At 34.2% G+C, this 19,662-nt stretch overlaps 2 protein-coding genes across 2 annotated transcripts; both read left to right on the forward strand.

Annotated features, from left to right (window-relative positions):
• The first annotated feature begins 10,450 nt into the window (after nt 1-10,450).
• On the forward strand, nt 10,451-11,491 carry LOC133780547 (uncharacterized). Its single transcript, XM_062220222.1, has one exon. The coding sequence runs from the start codon at nt 10,451-10,453 to the stop codon at nt 11,489-11,491; it is 1,041 nt and encodes a 346-aa protein (XP_062076206.1).
• An 848-nt stretch (nt 11,492-12,339) lies between these two features.
• LOC133812630 (uncharacterized) lies at nt 12,340-19,413 on the forward strand. Its single transcript, XM_062246417.1, has 4 exons — nt 12,340-13,068; nt 18,043-18,132; nt 18,262-18,329; nt 19,083-19,413. Exons 1-4 carry the CDS (start codon nt 12,418-12,420, stop codon nt 19,207-19,209), a joined length of 936 nt encoding a protein of 311 aa, XP_062102401.1. The 5' UTR covers nt 12,340-12,417; the 3' UTR covers nt 19,210-19,413.
• Nucleotides 19,414-19,662: the final 249 nt, after the last annotated feature.

Here is a 19,662-nt window from a genome sequence, read left to right on the forward strand (position 1 = left end):
TCTGGGGTAACCAGGGCGTTACAGCGTCCTTGACGCTTATGCCATTTCTGACCCTCAGGTCAGTGAAACACGACCAGTGTTCCGCCCGTTGTGAACTTATTTAATAAATCACAGCTTCACAGATGGATCCAACACCATTGCCGATTCTGACTAATAAATCAGTGCCATACACAAGTAAGTCATGCCACCAAACATATATAACATGTCCAATATCCGTAAAAAAGGTATTCAACATGCTTACTTAACAGGTACTAGTACAATTAGGACAATGCACGAACACAGAGGCTCAAACTCTGAACAATATCATACTCAGTATATAAAGCATGTCCTAATCACATGTTTCTCGTGCATCACATGCATTATACTTAACAATCCAACATGCACCAATAATAGCCATGCATGTCACGTTTAATAATCAACCAACATGCATCAAGAATAGCCATGCATGTCACATATACACAGGGTGCAGTTTTCTTACCTCAGATTCGAGCTAGAATGATTTAAAGAACGATCCTTGAGAACGATCAACTTTTAGTCATTTAGCGGTCACCTAGTCATAACCAAACATATATGATACCATCAATAAAAATGATCAACATAGGTTCCCAAACCAATATCTAGCCTTCGGGACATCAATCCACACTTAACCGGGTAGTAGGATCGACCCCGAGGCCTATGGGTAGCATCCCCAAGTCAAAAACCCATTTCTGGCCAAAACTGCTTCTATGGGCCGCGGCTCACCTCCAGACAGAGGCAAATTCCTCCCCAGAAACACACACAGGCCGCGACACACCATAGCCAGGCCGCGGCCCTTTACGAAAACCAGCAAGCCACCAGCTTGCTTCCCCTGCGTTTTTCCTCGAAACCAAACCCTCAAACTAGTCCAAAATCTCAACCTAACACCCAATTCAACCACTAAACATCAATCACAACTCACCCTCATCAAATCCCAAGTTAAACATCAATTAAACTTCCATCAATTCAACTATCCATAAAGAGAGTTACAAACTAAAAACTCAAAGCTAAAACAGAGTAAAACTAGAAACCAATGGCTAAAACTCACCTCAATCCGAGATTAAACCTCCTTCAATGGCTGAAACAAGTCTACAAACCCAGCTCCTTGATTCCCTAGCTTAATTCCCCAATTCAAGCTCAAAAACTCCAAAGAGGAAATGGAAGAGAATGATGTACGGGAAGGAGAAGTAAAAATCTGTTTTTGTTTTGTTTTTCTACAGCCATCTAAAGGTCATATACATCCAACCAAATGACCTAAATGCCCCTAGGTCACTTAAGGTTCCTAAAGCCACCCCAAGGGAAAAATTGTCATTTTCAACCTATACCGTTAATTATAATTAACGCTCTCCAATTCCCACTAATCTCAAAATTATCAAACGCCAATAAATCATATCCCATTACTCTTTTATTCCCGGTAATGCTCTAATCATCAAAATGACCCCGAGACTCACCCCGAGCCCCGAACTTAAACCCGTTATGACTAGACCGAACACTTACATTTCATGATCATCTCATGCCGAATAGCTCGAACCAATCCACCTTATAATGTGGCTATATTAATTAATCACAACCATGCACCCAAAATACACAATTACGCCCACAGCGGCCAAATTACCCTTATAATTAAAAATACTCCCATATGCATGCATTTACCATCATATAATAATATAATTCACATGAACATGCATATGATCATTAAATAGTATCATAATTCAATTATGGCCCTTCCAGCCTCCTAATCAAGGTCCTAACCCTTATTAGGAAATTCGGGGAATTACAGCCAAGGCCCAGCAAGAAAACATATTACACATCTCAACATTCATATCAAGAGAACAATTCATCAAGAATGATTAACCACTTAACATTCCACATTAATCACATAGCATGTAATCAGAATCAAATATGTAACCAATCATTAATAACAGTTAAATCACATAATAACTAGGCCCGACAACTTAGGCCGCACCCTCTGTTTACCCCACTGACTCCGGCCCGCTTAAACCGAGCTCAGTGCATAATAAGCTGTCCTCGGCTACCAGTGGCCGAGCTGCGCCCTGTGCGCAAGTGTAACCTTTGGCACTCTTAGGCCGTTGGTTTACTATTTACATGACATAATACCATCCTTTTCAATGCATATATATTAGGGAACCCTTAGTCCCATTACAAATACACAACCAGGTGCAGTTTTCTTACATTTGGCTTCTAAGTGAACTAGTTACGAGCGATGATCCTTGAGCGCGATCCGATCCCTAGCTTAGCACTTAGTCACAACCAAGATAAAGGATACCATCAACAATCTTAAATGAGCTTCTAGACAAAGTTCTAGTCTCCGGAACATTGAACTTCACCAAACATAGTAAAATATTCAATCCCAAGCACCCTAGGTTAAATTCCCAAGCCTAGAATCTCAAAATCCCAAAATCCCTTAAGGGTCGCGACATTAGCCACCCATGCCGCAGCATGGCCCCAACCAGAGACCTCCCAATGCCCAAAAACAACTAAGGGTCGCGGCCCTACTTAGACCATGCCGCGACCCGCCCTCCTTCCTCTGCACACATCAGCTTGGAAGGGTCGCGGCTCACCAAGAACTATGCCGCGGCCCTACCCCTTCGAACCCAGAAAAACCTCCATTTTTAACTCTCAAACCTCATGCAAACTCACTCAAAACTACCCCAACTCCACAACTCAATTATCCAAAAAAATTCCCACAAGAGTCCAACAACACAACCCAGCTGAAACCTAGGCTTGAAACTCATCAAAAACCCATTTCAATGACTGAAACTTTCTAACTTAAGAACACAAAACCTAGCCATGAAAACACTATAACTCATCCATTAAACCTTAGTGTTGACCGCGTTTTTAGCCAACGACGTGAGAACGTCAAATACGACAAGCCTTCAAGAGAAATCAAAACGACAACAGACGGTATCAACAAGAAAAGTAAAGAACACAGGAGATTTTTATAGTGGTTCAGCCCCGATTGTCGGTAATAGCCTAATCCACTTAGAGTTGTGATTTATAAATCTATACTCAAGATCAGATGGACTATGCCAACTGAGTTTCTTCAGTATAAATTGTGAAAATACAAGAATTCTCTCTAATTTCAGCACTTTCTCTCTCTAGAATAGACAAACCCAATTTTATCTCTCTAGAAAGAATAAGCAGAAGAAGAACCCTTCTCTCATCCCATAAGCTCTCTATTTATAGGCCTGGGATCCTCAACTGATATCCCCTTATAATAGGGATATTTTATTATATTTATTACATTTATATTACAAATAAACTTTCAAAATTCGAAATGTAACAAACTCCCCATTTGTGGGAAGAATGAGAGATTCCCGTGTATGTTGTTGAAGTTGTGTCTGACTTAGTCTCCTCTAGCTAGTTGGTCCACCTCCTACCCACTACCCATGCAAGTGCTGGTTGATCATGCATGGTGGTAGGATATGCTTTTGGTGGGTTGAACGTGCATGGTGGTAGGAGATGCACTTCTCTCCTCTAACATGCACTCTCCTCTAGCATGTCATGTTCTCCCTTGAACCAATCTCCTTGGCTTCTCCTCGGACCAACGTGGTCCGAGGCAACCTCCTTGGCACCTCACCTTGAACAATATTGAGGCAACCTCACCTTGGACAATATTGAGGCAACCTCACCTTGGACAACATTGAGGCAACCTTCTTTAGCATCTCCCAAACATGTCCGATTGAACATTGTATAGACTTTCCTTATGAAAGTCTAAGTCTCCATTCTCTTGCATGAGACTCCTCCTCCTTAGCTATTTACCTTGGACACGTTCGAGCCAACACTTAGAAAACCTTGGGAGGCTTGCCTCCTACACACCCTTGGGGTCTCCTAGGACCACACCCTCCTTGGGGTCTCCTAGTACCACACCCTCCTTGGAGTCTCCTAGGACCACATCCTCCTTGGAGTCTCCTAGGACCACACCCCTTAACTTCTCCTAGGAGGCACTCTCCTAGATGCATTCTCCTTAGCCTCCTAGGATGCATTCTCCAATTTTTGGGTATAACACTTAGATTAGAGCTTACCTCAGCTGCAGAACCACTTCTCTAAGGAGAATCCAAGTCAATTCCCAAGCTTTTCCACCTTATTTCTGCCCTTAACATCAAAATTACAACTCTCTCACTACTCAGCCATAACTCAGAATTTCTAACCAAAAAGAAAGGAATTCAATGCTTACCTTAGTACTGATTAAATTTCCTGGATGATTCTTGAGCTAAGCCTCTAAATCATTCCTTCAATCCACTGAATTCCAGCTGAATTCCTCTAAAATTTTCAGTGTTTTTCCTTGAGAGAGAAGAGAGAAAAAAGCTGAGAAAAAGAGTCGGTCTTATTTTGTTTTACTGTTTTCTATTGCTCCTTAAATCTATCCTTAGGCAATTAAGCTAACCCCAAGGCTCGGGGTACCGGAAACGTCCCCGAGGGCAAAATAGTAAAATTCCACAATATTCCCGCCTAGACTTCCTAACCTCAAATATATCTCCATATATTTATTTTCATAACCCGGTAATCAAAATAACCACCTGATACCTGAAATACCCCTTGACTTGTCCATAGTCATGCATTAAGCCTCGTTGTGACTTTCCCGCTATCTAGCTCCCTAGGATCGCCTTAAGTCGCCCGCTGCAGATTTACCCACATAATAATGTGGTTCTCACAAGTATAACATTTAATGACATTTATATTCATATAATCATACAAGCATGCTTATCATGTAATCATGCATTAAATCAATAAATTCACACATAAACCAATTATGCCCTCCCGGCACACTAATCAAGGCCCTTAAGCCATATTAGTGATTTTGGGTCGTTACAAGGGAGCTCAACAAGTTGACCATTAAGAACAAGTACCCATTACCTAGGATCAATGACTTGTTTGACCAGCTACAGGGGAAGACAGTGTTCTCTAAGATTGACCTTTGGTCAGGTTACCACCAATTAAGGATTAAAGAGGAGGATATACCAAAGACCGCTTTCCTCACGAGGTATGGACACTATGAATTCCTGGTTATGTCCTTTGGATTAACTAACGCCACAGCAGCCTTATGGATTTGATGAATAGGGTCTTCAAGAACTATTTGGACAAGTTTGTGATCGTGTTCATTGATGACATACTGGTGTACTCTCAGTCAGAGACAGAGCATGAGCAGCATATACGCCTGGTATTACAGCGGTTGAGAGAGCATAGGTTATATGCTAAGTTTAGAAAGTGCAAGTTTTGGCTACCGCAAGTCACGTTTCTGGGCCATATTGTCAGTAAGGAGGGGATTCTGGTTGACCCAAGCAAGATTGAGGCAGTGAGAGATTGGCCTAGGCCGAGCAGTGTACTGGGAGTTAGAAGCTTCTTGGGGTTGGCAGGGTACTACCGGCGGTGAATGAATACTTGTAACTTTTTATCTAATTCAATGAATTTCTCTATTTATTATCATTTCATTGCATTGCTTCATGTTAGTTACTTTATATATTCATAAAATTATAATTGAAAATATTATAATAGTGAAATAAATTAATTGATGAATATTTTGATTTAACATGGTCGAAACAAGTAACGACACTGGTGGTGGTTCCAAGAGGGGTCGAGGAACTTATTATTGCCAATATTGAGAAGGAGTTCACCAAGAAAAAACTGAGCCACCTGGAAGTAGAGTTTGATGAACAAACTAGTAGAACTGTTAAAACGTATGACAAGTGGTTCAACAACTCCATGATTCATTTTTTTGTGTGAGACCATACCCGCTACTACACTAAGTTGGGAACAAGTATCGACAACTGATCGAGAAGCCATTCGTTGGAGGTTATTTGTAAGTATCTTACTCAATTTTGAAGAAATTATAAATAATTATTTTTTCCATCTTCATAATATTTTAACAGATTCCAAATTTGTGATTGTAGGAAAAATTCTTTTATCCAGAAGACAATCCTGTAAATAACAATGCCATGGGAAGGATAATGCAGAAGCATCTGAGTGACTGGCGTTATACAATGAAGAAGCACTAGATTAAGGTTTGGGGAGAGGTGTACAACGAGAGAGCCAAGACCCAACCTTGTACTGGTGTTACTCCTCATGATTAGGCAGCTCTCTGGGATTATTGGTGTTCTGATGGTCATCAGATATAGTGTAGTTTTTAAATTAAAGCTTCATTTTAATTTTATAATCTAAATTAATGAGTATTATTTTGTGTTTGAAGCGTATATCGAAGATAAATAAAGAGGCTCGGACTAAAATGCCCATACTAGGAGGACATGGCTCCAAATCCATTGTTGCACATGTTTATGATCACGTAAGTTATAATAAGTGACAACTTTAGGGTAACGAAAATTTTATAGGGATTACAATGTTCTAAGAATTTTTTTTTCTTAGATCGACCCATCTACTGGCCAATTTCCGAGCATGATCGACACATTTGAGCAGCTCCATAGGAAGAATGATAATTGGATTAACGATTAAATTAATAACAATTAAAACTTTATGATCTATGTGCCAATATATTTATGAAAATGGTTTTGAACCGAGATAGAAAAAGAACGTAATTAATTTTGTCCCCACATATGAGAGCTTATGGGCTAAGTTAATTTGGTCGTGGAAATCTACATCTCAATAAAAAATATGCAAATATTGTTGATATATATATATATGCTAAGAACGGTTCATTCATTGGGAAATTTACCCGTCATATAGTTGTTCTTGGCTAACTATATGAGACGTAAATTCCCCCATGAAAGAAGTGCTCTTAGCATATATATCAACAATTTATACATATTTTTTTATTGAGATATGAATTATTGTGCTCAAATAACTTAGCCTATTTGCTCTCATGTTCGAGAACAAAATTACTTACATGCTTTTCCAATAACTGGTTTGCAACCATTAATGATGAGGTGTTGACAGATAGATAATAAAGAACTACTTTCAAACGAAATAACCAATAATTTTGCTTTAGAAATGTTCATATTGTTTAGTTATTTTCTTTCTAAGTTAGTTTTTTTTTTCAACCAATAATTTTATGAAATATATATATTTTTCAACGAAATAACCAATAATTAAATGAAATATATATTTTTTTCAATTCATTTCTATCACTGAAATTTTTCTTCGTAAAATTTAATGTCCTAACAAAACCTAGAAATATATGTTGAATTGTGCTAAATACTCAGAAATATATCTCATAGTCCAAGAACTCATAGATACTGCTTTTGCAGTTTCTAACTCAAATTCTATTTTTAGTAATTACCAAATTAATTAAACCACGTGAATTAATTAAAGTGCAGAATGGTAATTAAATATTTAAATAGATTTCAGTTCTGTCAGGACAGAATCCGAACTTGTCACGACAGAAACTGAACACAGTAAAAAGGCAGTGCAAAAACAATAAAGAACACAACGAATTTTTACAAGGTTCAGAAACCCTTTCGGATAACCTACTCCTTGGGGCCACACCTAGAGAATATAACGAATTAATAAAGAATCACAAGTACAAAATATTGACTTAAACAAAACAAGACTCCCTATCTTGAGATTTGCCGCAACTTTGTTGTACTTCTCTTTACTAATCTGATCTTGATTGAAACGCTCAACCACTTGAACTTCCTTCAATGGCCAGCGAGTGCTTGCATCCTCCCGACACAAGGCTTGTAAAAATTCTCTCCCGAAGACTTATAAAAATTGTGTTCAAATTACAGCATGTATTCACTCATGAAAGTGGTATAAACTTATCACAAAAACTAAATACTCATTTTACCATAAGATCACGTGAATACTATGATCTTGAATACAAATAAGGAACTCTCACAAATATTACAATACACTCACAAATTATGCACCAACGAGTTCACTTTTTCTCAATGCCTTTAGAGACCTATTTATAGAGTACATTTCGTGCTCATAAATGCTGAGAAACAATTTCCTAATAAAAACAAGAACATTTGAAGATATTCTTGAGTGATGAAGAATTGCTTTTTTTAGAAGATTGCTGATCCGACAGATACGATTTTGGTGGAGACAGCTAATAACTGTGTCGGATCAAAATGCTCAAGATAGAAATAATTATTAATGAAATCAAAGATTTAGTTTCCTGATGGATAAGATCTTGTGCTGGAATGTCCGGGGGATAAACGCAACTTGGAAGCATCAAGAGGTGAGGAAACTCATTAATAACAAGCAAATCGGTGTTGTGTGTCTCCTGGAAACAAAGGTTAAAACTCATAACATGGGAGTTTTATACCTTAGTCTCTTTAGAGGGTGGTGTTTCACTTCAAATTCTGCTCATCATCCTAATGGTCGAATTGTTCTTGCTTGGAACTCGCTGAGTTCTGATGTGGATATTCGTGGTTGCACCAGCCAATACATTCACACTATTATTAAACCCAAGCATGCGGACCCGTTTGAGGCGACTTTTCTTTATGCTTCGAATGATTGAAAAGAGCGAAGTGGCCTTTGGAATGATCTTATGGTAATTTCTAGAACTCAAATTAGTCCTTGGATGCTCCTAGGGGATTTTAATTCTGTTATGTACCCGGAAGAGCGTGTTCGTGCTGGAAAGTCTACAAAAGACTTCAAAGTTCTTAGAAATTTTGTGGAGAACTGCTCTTTATCTGATGTGAAATATACAGGGTGCTTTTTTACTTGGAATAATAAGCAGGAAGGCAATTCTAGGGTCTTTGCTAAACTGGATAGAGCTCTTGCTAATCAGTTGTGGTTGGACAGATTCACTAGTGCAGAAGTCCATTTCTTCCCGGAAGGGAATTTTGATCATTTCCCTCTTCTCTTGGCTGTTTATCCTTCTTATAGCAATGGCTTAAAACCATTCAGATTTTTTGACATGTGGTGTTCTCATCCGGACTTTAACAAGGTGGTTTTGGAGAGTTGGAAGGAGCCGGTCATTGGTAATTCCATGTACCGCTTGTGTGTGAAGCTGAAGCGTGTCAAGACTAGCCTTCGTGAGCTAAATAAGAAAAGGTTTGGTGATGTGGAAATTACAGAGGCTAACTCGAGAAAGCACCTTTTGGAGTGTCAACTTGCTGTCAACAAAGAGCCCCATAACCATGTTCTTATTGAGGCTGAATTAAAAGCTAGAGAAGACTATAAGGAGGCTTCTAAAAATTATACATCTTTCCTTCAGCAAAAAGCTAAAATGAATTGGCTCAAGGATGGAGATAGTAACACCAAGTTTTTTCACTCTAGCATCAAGAAGAGAAGGAATTGCAACACAGTTTATGCCATCAATGATTGCAATGGTATATTAATGGACAATGCTGAGAATGTTAACAAAGCATTCTTAGATTTCTATTCTAATCTTCTTGGTTCTAAGCTAGAGCACAGGAAGAAGGTCTCCATTAAGATTGTTCAAGCAGGGCCGACCTTAACAGACCAGCAAGTTCAGTACTTGAAGCAGCCTTATTCTCTTGCGGAAATAAAAGAAGCTCTATTTTACATTCCGAATGAGAAGGCTCCGGGACCGGATGGCTTTAGTAGCGGTTTTTTCAAGAATACTTGGGAGATAACAGGGAATGATTTTCTTGAAGCTATCTTATCTACCTTGAATTTGGGCAAGCTCCTTAAAGAGGTAAATGCTACTACTTTGACTTTGATCCCTAAATTGAATTGCCCGAATAGTGTTAGTGATTTCAGACCCATTGCTTGTTGCAATGTTGTCTATAAAACTATCATGAAGGTGCTTTGTACTAGAATGAGACAGGTCCTTCCAAGCCTTATAGCGGATAATCAAGGAGGGTTTGTACATGGCCGGTATATTGCTCATAACATTCTTATTTGCCAAGACCTTGTTAAGCTGTATGGTAGGCAATCTGTTTCTCCCTCTTGCATGATCAAGATGGACCTCAAGAAAGCTTATGATACAGTGGAGTGGGAGTTCATTCGGGAAATGTTAGATGCCCTTCGCTTTCCCACTGTTTTTATTAATCTGATCATGGAATGTGTCACATCTCCCAAGTTTTCCTTGCTCATCAATGGCTCGTTACATGGCTTCTTTTCTTCTAGAAGGGGGATTCGGCAAGGAGACCCTTTGTCTCCTCTCCTTTTTGTGATTGGCATGGAATACTTATCCCGTTTACTGTCTTTGATCGCTAAGAAGAAAGAGTTCAAGCACAACCCGAGATGTAAGGCTTTAAGATTGAATCACGTTTGCTTTGCTGATGACGTTTTGCTTTTCTCTAAAGGTGATACTTCGTCCATTCTTCTTTTGTTGAGAGCCTTCAAGAGGTTCTCGGACTCATCTGGACTGCAAGCAAATCCCTCCAAAACTTCCATATATTGTGTTGGGATGAAGAATGATGATGTTGAATACATTCTTAATGCTTCGGGGTACTCTAAGGGCTAGCTCCCATTTCGGTATTTGGGGATCCCTATTTGCTCCAAAAGAATTTCCAAGGCTGAATGTGAAAGTATAATTGAGAAGATGGTAGCTCGAATTAGAGTTTGGAGCTCTCGGCATATTTCATATGCAGGTAAATGTACTCTCATTAATTCTGTCCTGCTGACCATTCATACTTATTGGGCTCAAATTTTAATTCTTCCAAAGTTCATCGTTGATAGAATCAATAGCATTTGTCGTGCTTTTCTTTGGAAGAGTAATTCAAACTCTTGTGGTTCGGGTCTTGTTGCTTGGAAGAATGTCTGCCTTCCTAAAGATGAAGGGGGGCTGGGTTTTCGTGATATAGATCACTGGAACATTGGAGCATTGAGTAGGTATGTTTGGGATATAGTCAAAAAGAAAGATAACCTCTGGGTTCGTTGGGTTCACTCTGTTTATATCAAAGGTGATTGTTGGTGGAGTTATGAGGCTCCTCAAAATGCAAGCTGGTATTGGAAAAAGATAGTTATGGTTAAGAACATCATCAAGAACAAAATGGAAGAATCTATCTTCACCCAAATGAACTTTAGTATCACTAAAGTTTGCTCTTTGCTTTGGCTGAAATCAAATGTCAGGAAGGTTTGGTTCTCTTCCATTTGGAATCGGCTAAGTACTCCCAAGCACAAGTTTATCACTTGGCTTGCTTGTTTAAACAGGTTACAAACTAGAGAGAGACTTCTTAAAATTGGACAGATTGTTGATGCTAATTGTCTTTTTTGTGGTGCTCATTTGGAGTCGCATCTTCACCTCTTCTTCAGATGTCATTTTAGCTCTACTGTGGCCCAAATTATCTTTACTTGGGCAGATTTCAAAGTGCATAAATTGGAGCTTGAAGCTTGTATCAAAAAGATCAAGAGGTCGAAGCATTCCAAATTCCGAAGAGAGGTCTATCTTGCCATTGTGAATAGCCTTGTATATAATCTTTGGGAAGCTAGGAACAATACTCTGTGGAATGATAATGTGTATACAGTTCATACTCTTGTACAGAAAATTAAAAGAGGAATTTGTATTAGGTTTTCTCTTTTTAAAAATGAGAAAACTAGTCATAGTGATTGTAATTGGTTTGAGCAATTGAGCCATATCTAGGCCTTTGTCTTGAGTTTGTAACAAGCATTGTTGAGCAATAAATTGATCCTTATTCATAAAAAAAAAAAGATTTAGTTTCCTGAATTTTAATATCTTGGGCTGCACGTAAATTTAAAGTCAAATATCCATAAATAATTGTGAGTAAGTACAGAGTATTTGTTTTAAATAAACAAGATATATCTTCCCTTTATAATTATATTGTGATAAAATAAAGTTAAATAAGAAATGTAAATATTTCGAAAATCACAAAAATGGAAAGTGAATTATGAAATTCACAATAAAAGGAAAACAAAAAATGATTTTTTAATAAAAAAAATATTTTATAAAATATGCCGATTTACACTAACTTGTCCAATTTTTGAATAAATTACTAAGAGTTATTTTACTCCTCTTTTGTTTCTGTTTTTTTCCTCGATAATATTTTCTTCTGATTTTAGAAAGATACTCGAAATTATTCTCCCTTGAAATTGACCTTCACGTGAGAGAGGGACGAAAAGTCTTACAAGAATCGGTGGCCATCTTCAACCAGACCTCATTATTTTTCTTCTTTGATTTCTCTCTTTTCCCACATCTCTGTCAACTGTATATATCTTCTTTATTAAATTCAACAAGCTCATTATTAGCTAAACAACTATTGTAACTAACATTCAAAACTTTATATATAATAATATTACTATTAATTATTTTGATAATTACATGGATATTGTGACATTATTTAGCATATGAATTGTGAGTTTATTTATTATATGTAATCAAACTTTTATGATCATAAATTTACGTCAACTGACAACAACCACCAATCACCAAAAAACTCAGTTATATATATTCTCACTCTTTAAAACCCTGACAATATCCCTCGTTACCAATTAATTCTATCATTAACAGAGGGAAGGAGAAAGAGAGAGAGAGAGAGGAACACAGCTATCATGGTGAACTTAGTAGCAGCACAGAAGCCATTACTTCATTGGCTAATGAAGCTGGCCGGGGTGACCCCTCACGCGGTGGAGATAGAGCCCGGAACAGTAATGAACTTTTGGGTCCCGAACGAGACCATTACCAAGAAAGGAGAAAAGCCCAAGCCCAATTCAAAGCCCAAAGAAACTAAGCCCGTGGTGGTGCTGGTGCATGGTTTCGCCGCCGAGGGCATCGTGACGTGGCAGTTCCAGCTCGGAGCTCTGACCAAGAAGTACTCCGTTTACGTACCTGATCTTCTCTTCTTCGGTGGGTCGGTATCCGATAAGACGGACCGGTCGCCGAGTTTCCAGGCGGAGTGTTTGGCTACGGGGTTGAGGAAGCTCGGGGTGGAGAAGTGTGTTGTGGTTGGGTTCAGTTATGGGGGGATGGTGTCGTTTAAGCTGGCTGAGCTCTACCCGGAGCTGGTTGAGGCTATGGTGATTTCTGGGTCGATCTTGGCCATGACTTGTTCGGTGAGCGAAACGACAATGGAAAGGCTTGGGTTTTCGTCGTCGTCGGAGCTTTTGTTGCCCACTTCTGTGAAGGGTCTCAAAGCTCTTTTATCGGTCGCCGCTTATAAAAAGCTCTGGTTTCCTGATCGTCTACATAAGGATTATCTTGAGGTTAGAGTTAATACTACTATAAATATTTATTAATAATTCTCTTAATTTTGAGTCCTTCGATTCGTTTTGGTGTTATTATAAAACTACGTTCGTGAATAATAATTTGATGGTGATAATTCATATATATATGTGCATATACATATTAATGTATATGAACAAAAATTAAAGTAATGGTAAAGACAGTGCAGATATTATTTAAGAAAGTAGCTATTAATTAGTAAAAATCTCAAACCTAAAATAATACAGAAAATAGTCGAAGATTTTGAGTTTTGTGTTATTTTAATCTTAGAATTTAATTTAGTGATTATATATTGATATTGTTTAGGTCTCGTTTGGGACCGTTTCAAAAAAAAGCTAAAAAGGTGTTTTAAAAAAAAAATCGTGCAATAATAGTATTTGCTAAACTGTTAGAAAATTTTTTTATGCAGAAACTGTTTTGTGTTATTTATTATATATTACTCAAAATAAAAATATTTAAAATAAATAATATTTAATTCTTAAAATATTTTTTGTAAATAAAATATTTTTATAATTTATATATATTAGATATTATTTTATTTTAATAAATTTAGACTAACAAACCACAGTTTATTATACACTGTAACATTATATCAGGCATTATTTTTAAATTATAATTTATCAAAAATATATCAATTTCATTTTTTTTTTAAAAATAAAAAGAAAAATAACTAAAGACATTAAAAGTAAGTTTTGAGATAACTCAAATTTTACATATGTGAGATTATACTACGAACAAAATATAATACCATATTATTATTATTATTGGAATCTAAAACACATCAAATAGTAATATATATACACAACAATATATATTATATAACATAATATTTTTGTTTATAATCACTTTATTAGTCTCTTATAAAAAACACACTTAATTTAATCATGTGAATTTTTTTAATAAAATAAATATGATATCTTGATACAACTTTTCCAACTCACGTCGCTTTAAAATCTATAATTTACTAAATACTCAATAATTTTTCCCCACAGAACAACTACATGGGTTTTTCCTCACAGCACAGTAGAATCTACTTTTCACTACAACAAAACTTTACCAAACTAACCCTTACACGAGGACAAACCCTATGAAGAAAAAATATAAGTATGTCTATTACCTTACTATACACGAATTAATATATTGAGTAATGATTAATATATCTTGAGTTAATGATTGTACACACATTTTTCACACATATAAATCATGCATTGATAGCCACAATTGTTGTACTTAGAAAAAAATTTCACTAAGCTTTTAATTGTCTTTAATTAAATAATATGTTGTGTAATTGGAAAATCTATTATATCTTTATATATGTGTATTTTCTATATTTATGTATAAATAAAAGATATATGTGTCTAACATCATTCTGCTATCAAACACATGTATTTATGGGATTATTTATAATTAGTAAATAACATCATTAATACGTTATTTTTTTATAGGGTATTATACCAACCCGAAAATTTTATTAAGACATCTTATTTATTATTAAAAAAGAACATAAAATATAGATTTTTTTTTTAAAATTTTTGCTCACTTTTTTTATTCCTTCTCATATTCTAAAAAAATACACATTAAAAAAAACAAAAATTTTGTTATACATTATTTTTTTTAAAAAAAATTATGAAGATAAGATAAAAAAAAGATTGAAAACTAACACGAAAAAGTAAAATAAAAAAGGTCAACAAAATTGAAAAAAGTGTTAAGAATAAAATTTTAAAAAAAATATAATTTGATGTTTTTTAATAGATAAAGTCATATATTTAACGTGGCTAAAATAACCCGCGCTCAATTCTAGAAAATATATGGAGGAAGATATGGGACATGAGTAAAGAGAGAAAAATAACTTTGATCTTTATTCATACATAAATATTGGCCCATTAGCAAGTGTAACTTAAGTTTGGAGCCTTATATAATTATAGAAGAAGTTATAGCTAGGCGAGATCTATTTGACTATTTCTATCTAATACATGTGCTTTAAAAACATTAATGTGGAAGTAAATTTTATAAGATATAAAGAAAAAAAAAACTGTGATAGTGATAGAGTGGTAATATATACAGTACGAATAATGATATATGTATCAAAATTATGCATCAAAACATTACACCAACTAACGTGTTAACATGGCCAGCCTTAAAGAATTTCGAGCCCTAAGAAAAGTTGAGGATTATGAGTCCTTTTTGTAAAACTTTCTAAAATTTACGATATTTTAAAAATGGATCATTGAGCTAAGGGGGCCCCAGGCGTGGGTCTGGTCTGCCTTAGTCCAGGACCGGCCTCGCGTGTTAACCAATCAAATTTATTTTAGGCAGGACCAACGTTATAATTTGTATAATGTTTTTGTGCATAATTTTATTATTTACATCGTTATTCATATAGTATTTAATTAGATAGTTGAAAATTTTGCAACTTGCAAGCTAGGCTATGACTAGAGAGAGATGGTGATCGTTTTCAGTTATGGACACACTATTTATGTGGATGTTTCGTAATTGGTAATTAGGTAGAGACTTGCAGGGAATGGCGTTACTCTATTACAACTCGTACACTCTTGAAATGAAACAAAACTCTTCCATCATTTATAGCTCCATAAATATAAATTAATTTCATATATATGGATAAGTGTGCACTTTTGAATGAAATAATTAACAAGTAGGACTATATAAAGAGTATTATTTGATAAAGATAATATATATATATATATATTACAAGTTGATTTATATAGGCTATACACACACTAATTAAATATAGCTTTAAAACTTATACACTTCTTTTGGTTAAGCTCATTTAAAACTGCTTTCAGATTCTAGGATTTATAACCTATTTTGAGACTGTTTAGGTTAAAAATAAAAAGTATTTTTAGAGATTTAGGATTTCTCCATTGACATTTTTGAGAAGCTATTTTTTTAAATTAGAATAATTTTATTATTCTTAATCTACTCGTAAAAGTTTTTTTTTTTTTTATTTAATATCCAAATACTTTAAAAAGAAAAAATAATAGTTTTCTATAAGAAAAAATAAGTCAAAACTTTTACTTATATTGTGCTAAAATCAAAATAAGCAAAAGCTTTGCCAAACAATATTATACAACTTTACTAGTTTACACTTTTTTTGTTTAATAAATATTAAAATATGATATTTAACAATACAAAAAAATATATATTTCAAAATAATTTTAATAATATATTTTCTAAAAGTTAAAATAAAATATTTTAAATAATTTATTTAATTCAAAACCTAAAATTTTAAGACATTAATAATTTTATTACTTTTTCTCTTCTTAAGTTTTCAACTAATGAAAACATAATTTAATTAATTTTAGGTTTTTTTATTATTAAAATATTAAATTAGGATTTTTGAATTCAAGAAAAATATTCTTAACTTTTTTTTTTTTAAAAATATTAGATATTTTAATTAAAATAGTAATCTCAAGGTATGCATTTGTATAGATTTGTCAAATATATTAGGGAGAAGAGTATAAGCTGTTACTAAAAAAAAAGAGTATATAATAAAGTAGCATAATCTCCATATAATAATAAGTAATGATACATTACATACTTATGTACCAAGACATTTTACAAAAATATTTTTCTTTCAAATAGAAATATTATCCCCAGAGTAGCATAAAATAACGATTGGTTATTGGTTGAGTTGAACCGACTACTCATAATAATGAAAAACAAAAATTACAAAGCTTAATCAAAATTGGACAACTGCCTTGTCCTATATTGCTCATTATTTTAATATAGTAGGACCTATTTTAAATTAATGTAGTTGATTGATTTTTTTTTTTGTATTTTAGTGTAAATTGTGCATCCACATATAATTAATAATAGAATAATGATATGTGTATTAAAATTATGCATCAAAATCTTCTACCAATTGATGTGTTACTGTTTTTTAAAATAGTGGGTCCTGTTAGAAATAAATGCGATTGGTTTAAAGAAACTATCATATCAGTTGATGTAATATTTTGGTGCATATATCATAATATAGGTGAAGAATATTTTAGAATGGGGTCACTTAGTATAACAACTTAGTAGATGATAAATAGGAAAGAGTATTGCTAAGTGACATTAAATGTATTTAATACCACTTTAGGTGACATTATTTTTGTGCAATTTAATAAAATGTCCCACATATCATTAAATTGCACAAATATATTTATCAAATTAATTTAAAGTGGTGTTAGGCACTTGGCCTAACAATTCTTGGAAGGGAAATCACAAGTTGGGAAGACGAACTTGCCGCCACCAAGCACACCACGTTGCATGTTACACCATATTCAACCAACCTCACCTAAACCTAGTGGTGTATTTATGATATTTAGCCCATAAATGAAGAAGTGACAACAAATTTGCCGATAAGAATGAAAATTATTGTATTAAGACCGTAGTCATTGACTAGTACTATAAAATACATGGTTGTTTTCTGGTGCACCCCAAAAAGTGGTACATCAGTGCATCCTCTCTTCAGTTTTTTACTCGAGAAGTATTTTTGGCCCAAAATTTTGTATGGTCATGTATATTGTAGTTATTAAGATCATCATACAAATTTTTATGAAATTCTAAATAATTTATGCTGTCGAAAAAAATGTTCAAATAAGTTATTTTTTACGCGTATAAAAAAACAGTCACGTGTTTAACAAACTATTTGAACTTTATTTTTCGGCACTATAAATTATTCGGATACTCTAAATAACTACAATATACGTGATTATGAAAAATATTTACACCAAAAACCAAAAATTAGAGAAAGGTGCATCAATGTGCTCCTCTTTAGGGGTACACGAGAGATTTTCCCTAAAATATAAATATACACCGATGGATCCGGGTATAGTTTTGTGTGTATTAGAATTGTGGTTTTGGGAATTTGAAAAACACATGTATATAATACTAGCACTAGGCTTTTGTGGGGGATAAAATTTTAATGCATTGATGAAATTGTTATATAGGTGATGTTCACCAATAGAAAGGAGAGATGTGAACTTCTTGAAGCTCTAGAAGTCAACAGCAAAGACCCTACCATCCCCAATTTTTCACAGGTCCATAATCTCATCCTAGCTATATTCCTCATTTTCGTACTACCTAGTTATGTACATATGTTCTGTTAATTTCTCTCTTTCAAAATTTTGCCCACTTATTTTTATATTGCCTTGTATTGCTCTGTGCAGAGAATTCATCTGTTGTGGGGAGAGAATGATGAGATTTTCAAGCAAGAACTTGCCCAAAACATGAAACAGTATGTCAAACAATACTTGTATAAATAAAGCACACCCACGCACTTGCTAGTCCATTTGAGTAATATACATATATATATATAGATTTAATTTTAGAGAAATCGGTGAAAATTATCTTTTTTTTAAGTGATTTTGTACTCTGACTTACTTTTGATAATTTTTTGTAAAATGATCTCTGTTTAAAATTCAACTAGTTGTCTAAATTTTTCGACTAGCAGTCTAAAATTTTTTACCGGATGTTTGACCACCTGTCTAAATTTTTTACTAGCGGTCTAAATTATCTACGCTAGAGTGCAAAATAATTTTAAAAAAATAAATTATTTTGCCAAAAGACCATTTAATTTTATGTAGTGTTTAATTATGACTAATCTTAATATCACAACAAATTTAGCACGAGCCAAATATTGTAAGAGTACATAAAAAAAAATAGGGCTCATTATTTGTTATAATTAGTCTTTGGTAAACATAAATATTCTCAATCATTGTCTTTTGTATAAGGAGTATTGTTAAGAGGCACCATCCAACACTATCTTACACGATATATTATTATTGGTGCAATTAAATATCAGATTTCCAACACATACTTTAATTAAAATAAAATATGTGGATCGGATACTAAATTATAACATTGTTATATGTGACATATAGCAATGTTGAACTTTAAAATACCATAATAGTTTTGTATATTTTTAGTAACTTTTGAAGTTTGGAAAGTAATATTGGTTTATGTTGGATGTGTGGTTTTAATTATACAGGCAACTAGGAGAGAATACAACGTTTGAAGGTATAGAGAAGGCAGGTCACTTGGTTCACTTGGAGAGACCTTGCGTCTACAATAAATGTATCAAAGAATTTCTTACTACGGTCTATAAGGAGACCTGAATCACCTGATCGACCATATATATATATATATATATATATATATCTTTATGGTGGGATGATGGAGAAGAAATGAAGATTTTATTGTTCTTATTGAAATTTGAATGAATTATATTATCTTTATGATTTGTGTATGTCACATTTTATAGCAAATACAATCCAATATCGATCATCACTGTTGAAAATCAGTTTGATTTTTTACTATAATGTTTTTTTTAGGGTTTATATATTTTTTGATCTTGTATTTTGTTACATTACTTATTTGGATCTGTGATTTAATAAATTATTTTTTTAAATCCTATATTTTGTAAAATGATTAAAATAGACTCATAAACACGATTTTGATGAACACAATTGAATATAACAATTCAGTTATTAGATAAAATAGTTGTGATTTTGTTCTAAATTATTAATTTGGTGAATTATTTATGATTTTAGTTCAAAAAAACTTTGATA

Source organism: Humulus lupulus, chromosome 1, assembly GCF_963169125.1.
Source record: "Humulus lupulus chromosome 1, drHumLupu1.1, whole genome shotgun sequence".
In the NCBI taxonomy this organism is placed as follows: Eukaryota; Viridiplantae; Streptophyta; class Magnoliopsida; order Rosales; family Cannabaceae; genus Humulus; species Humulus lupulus.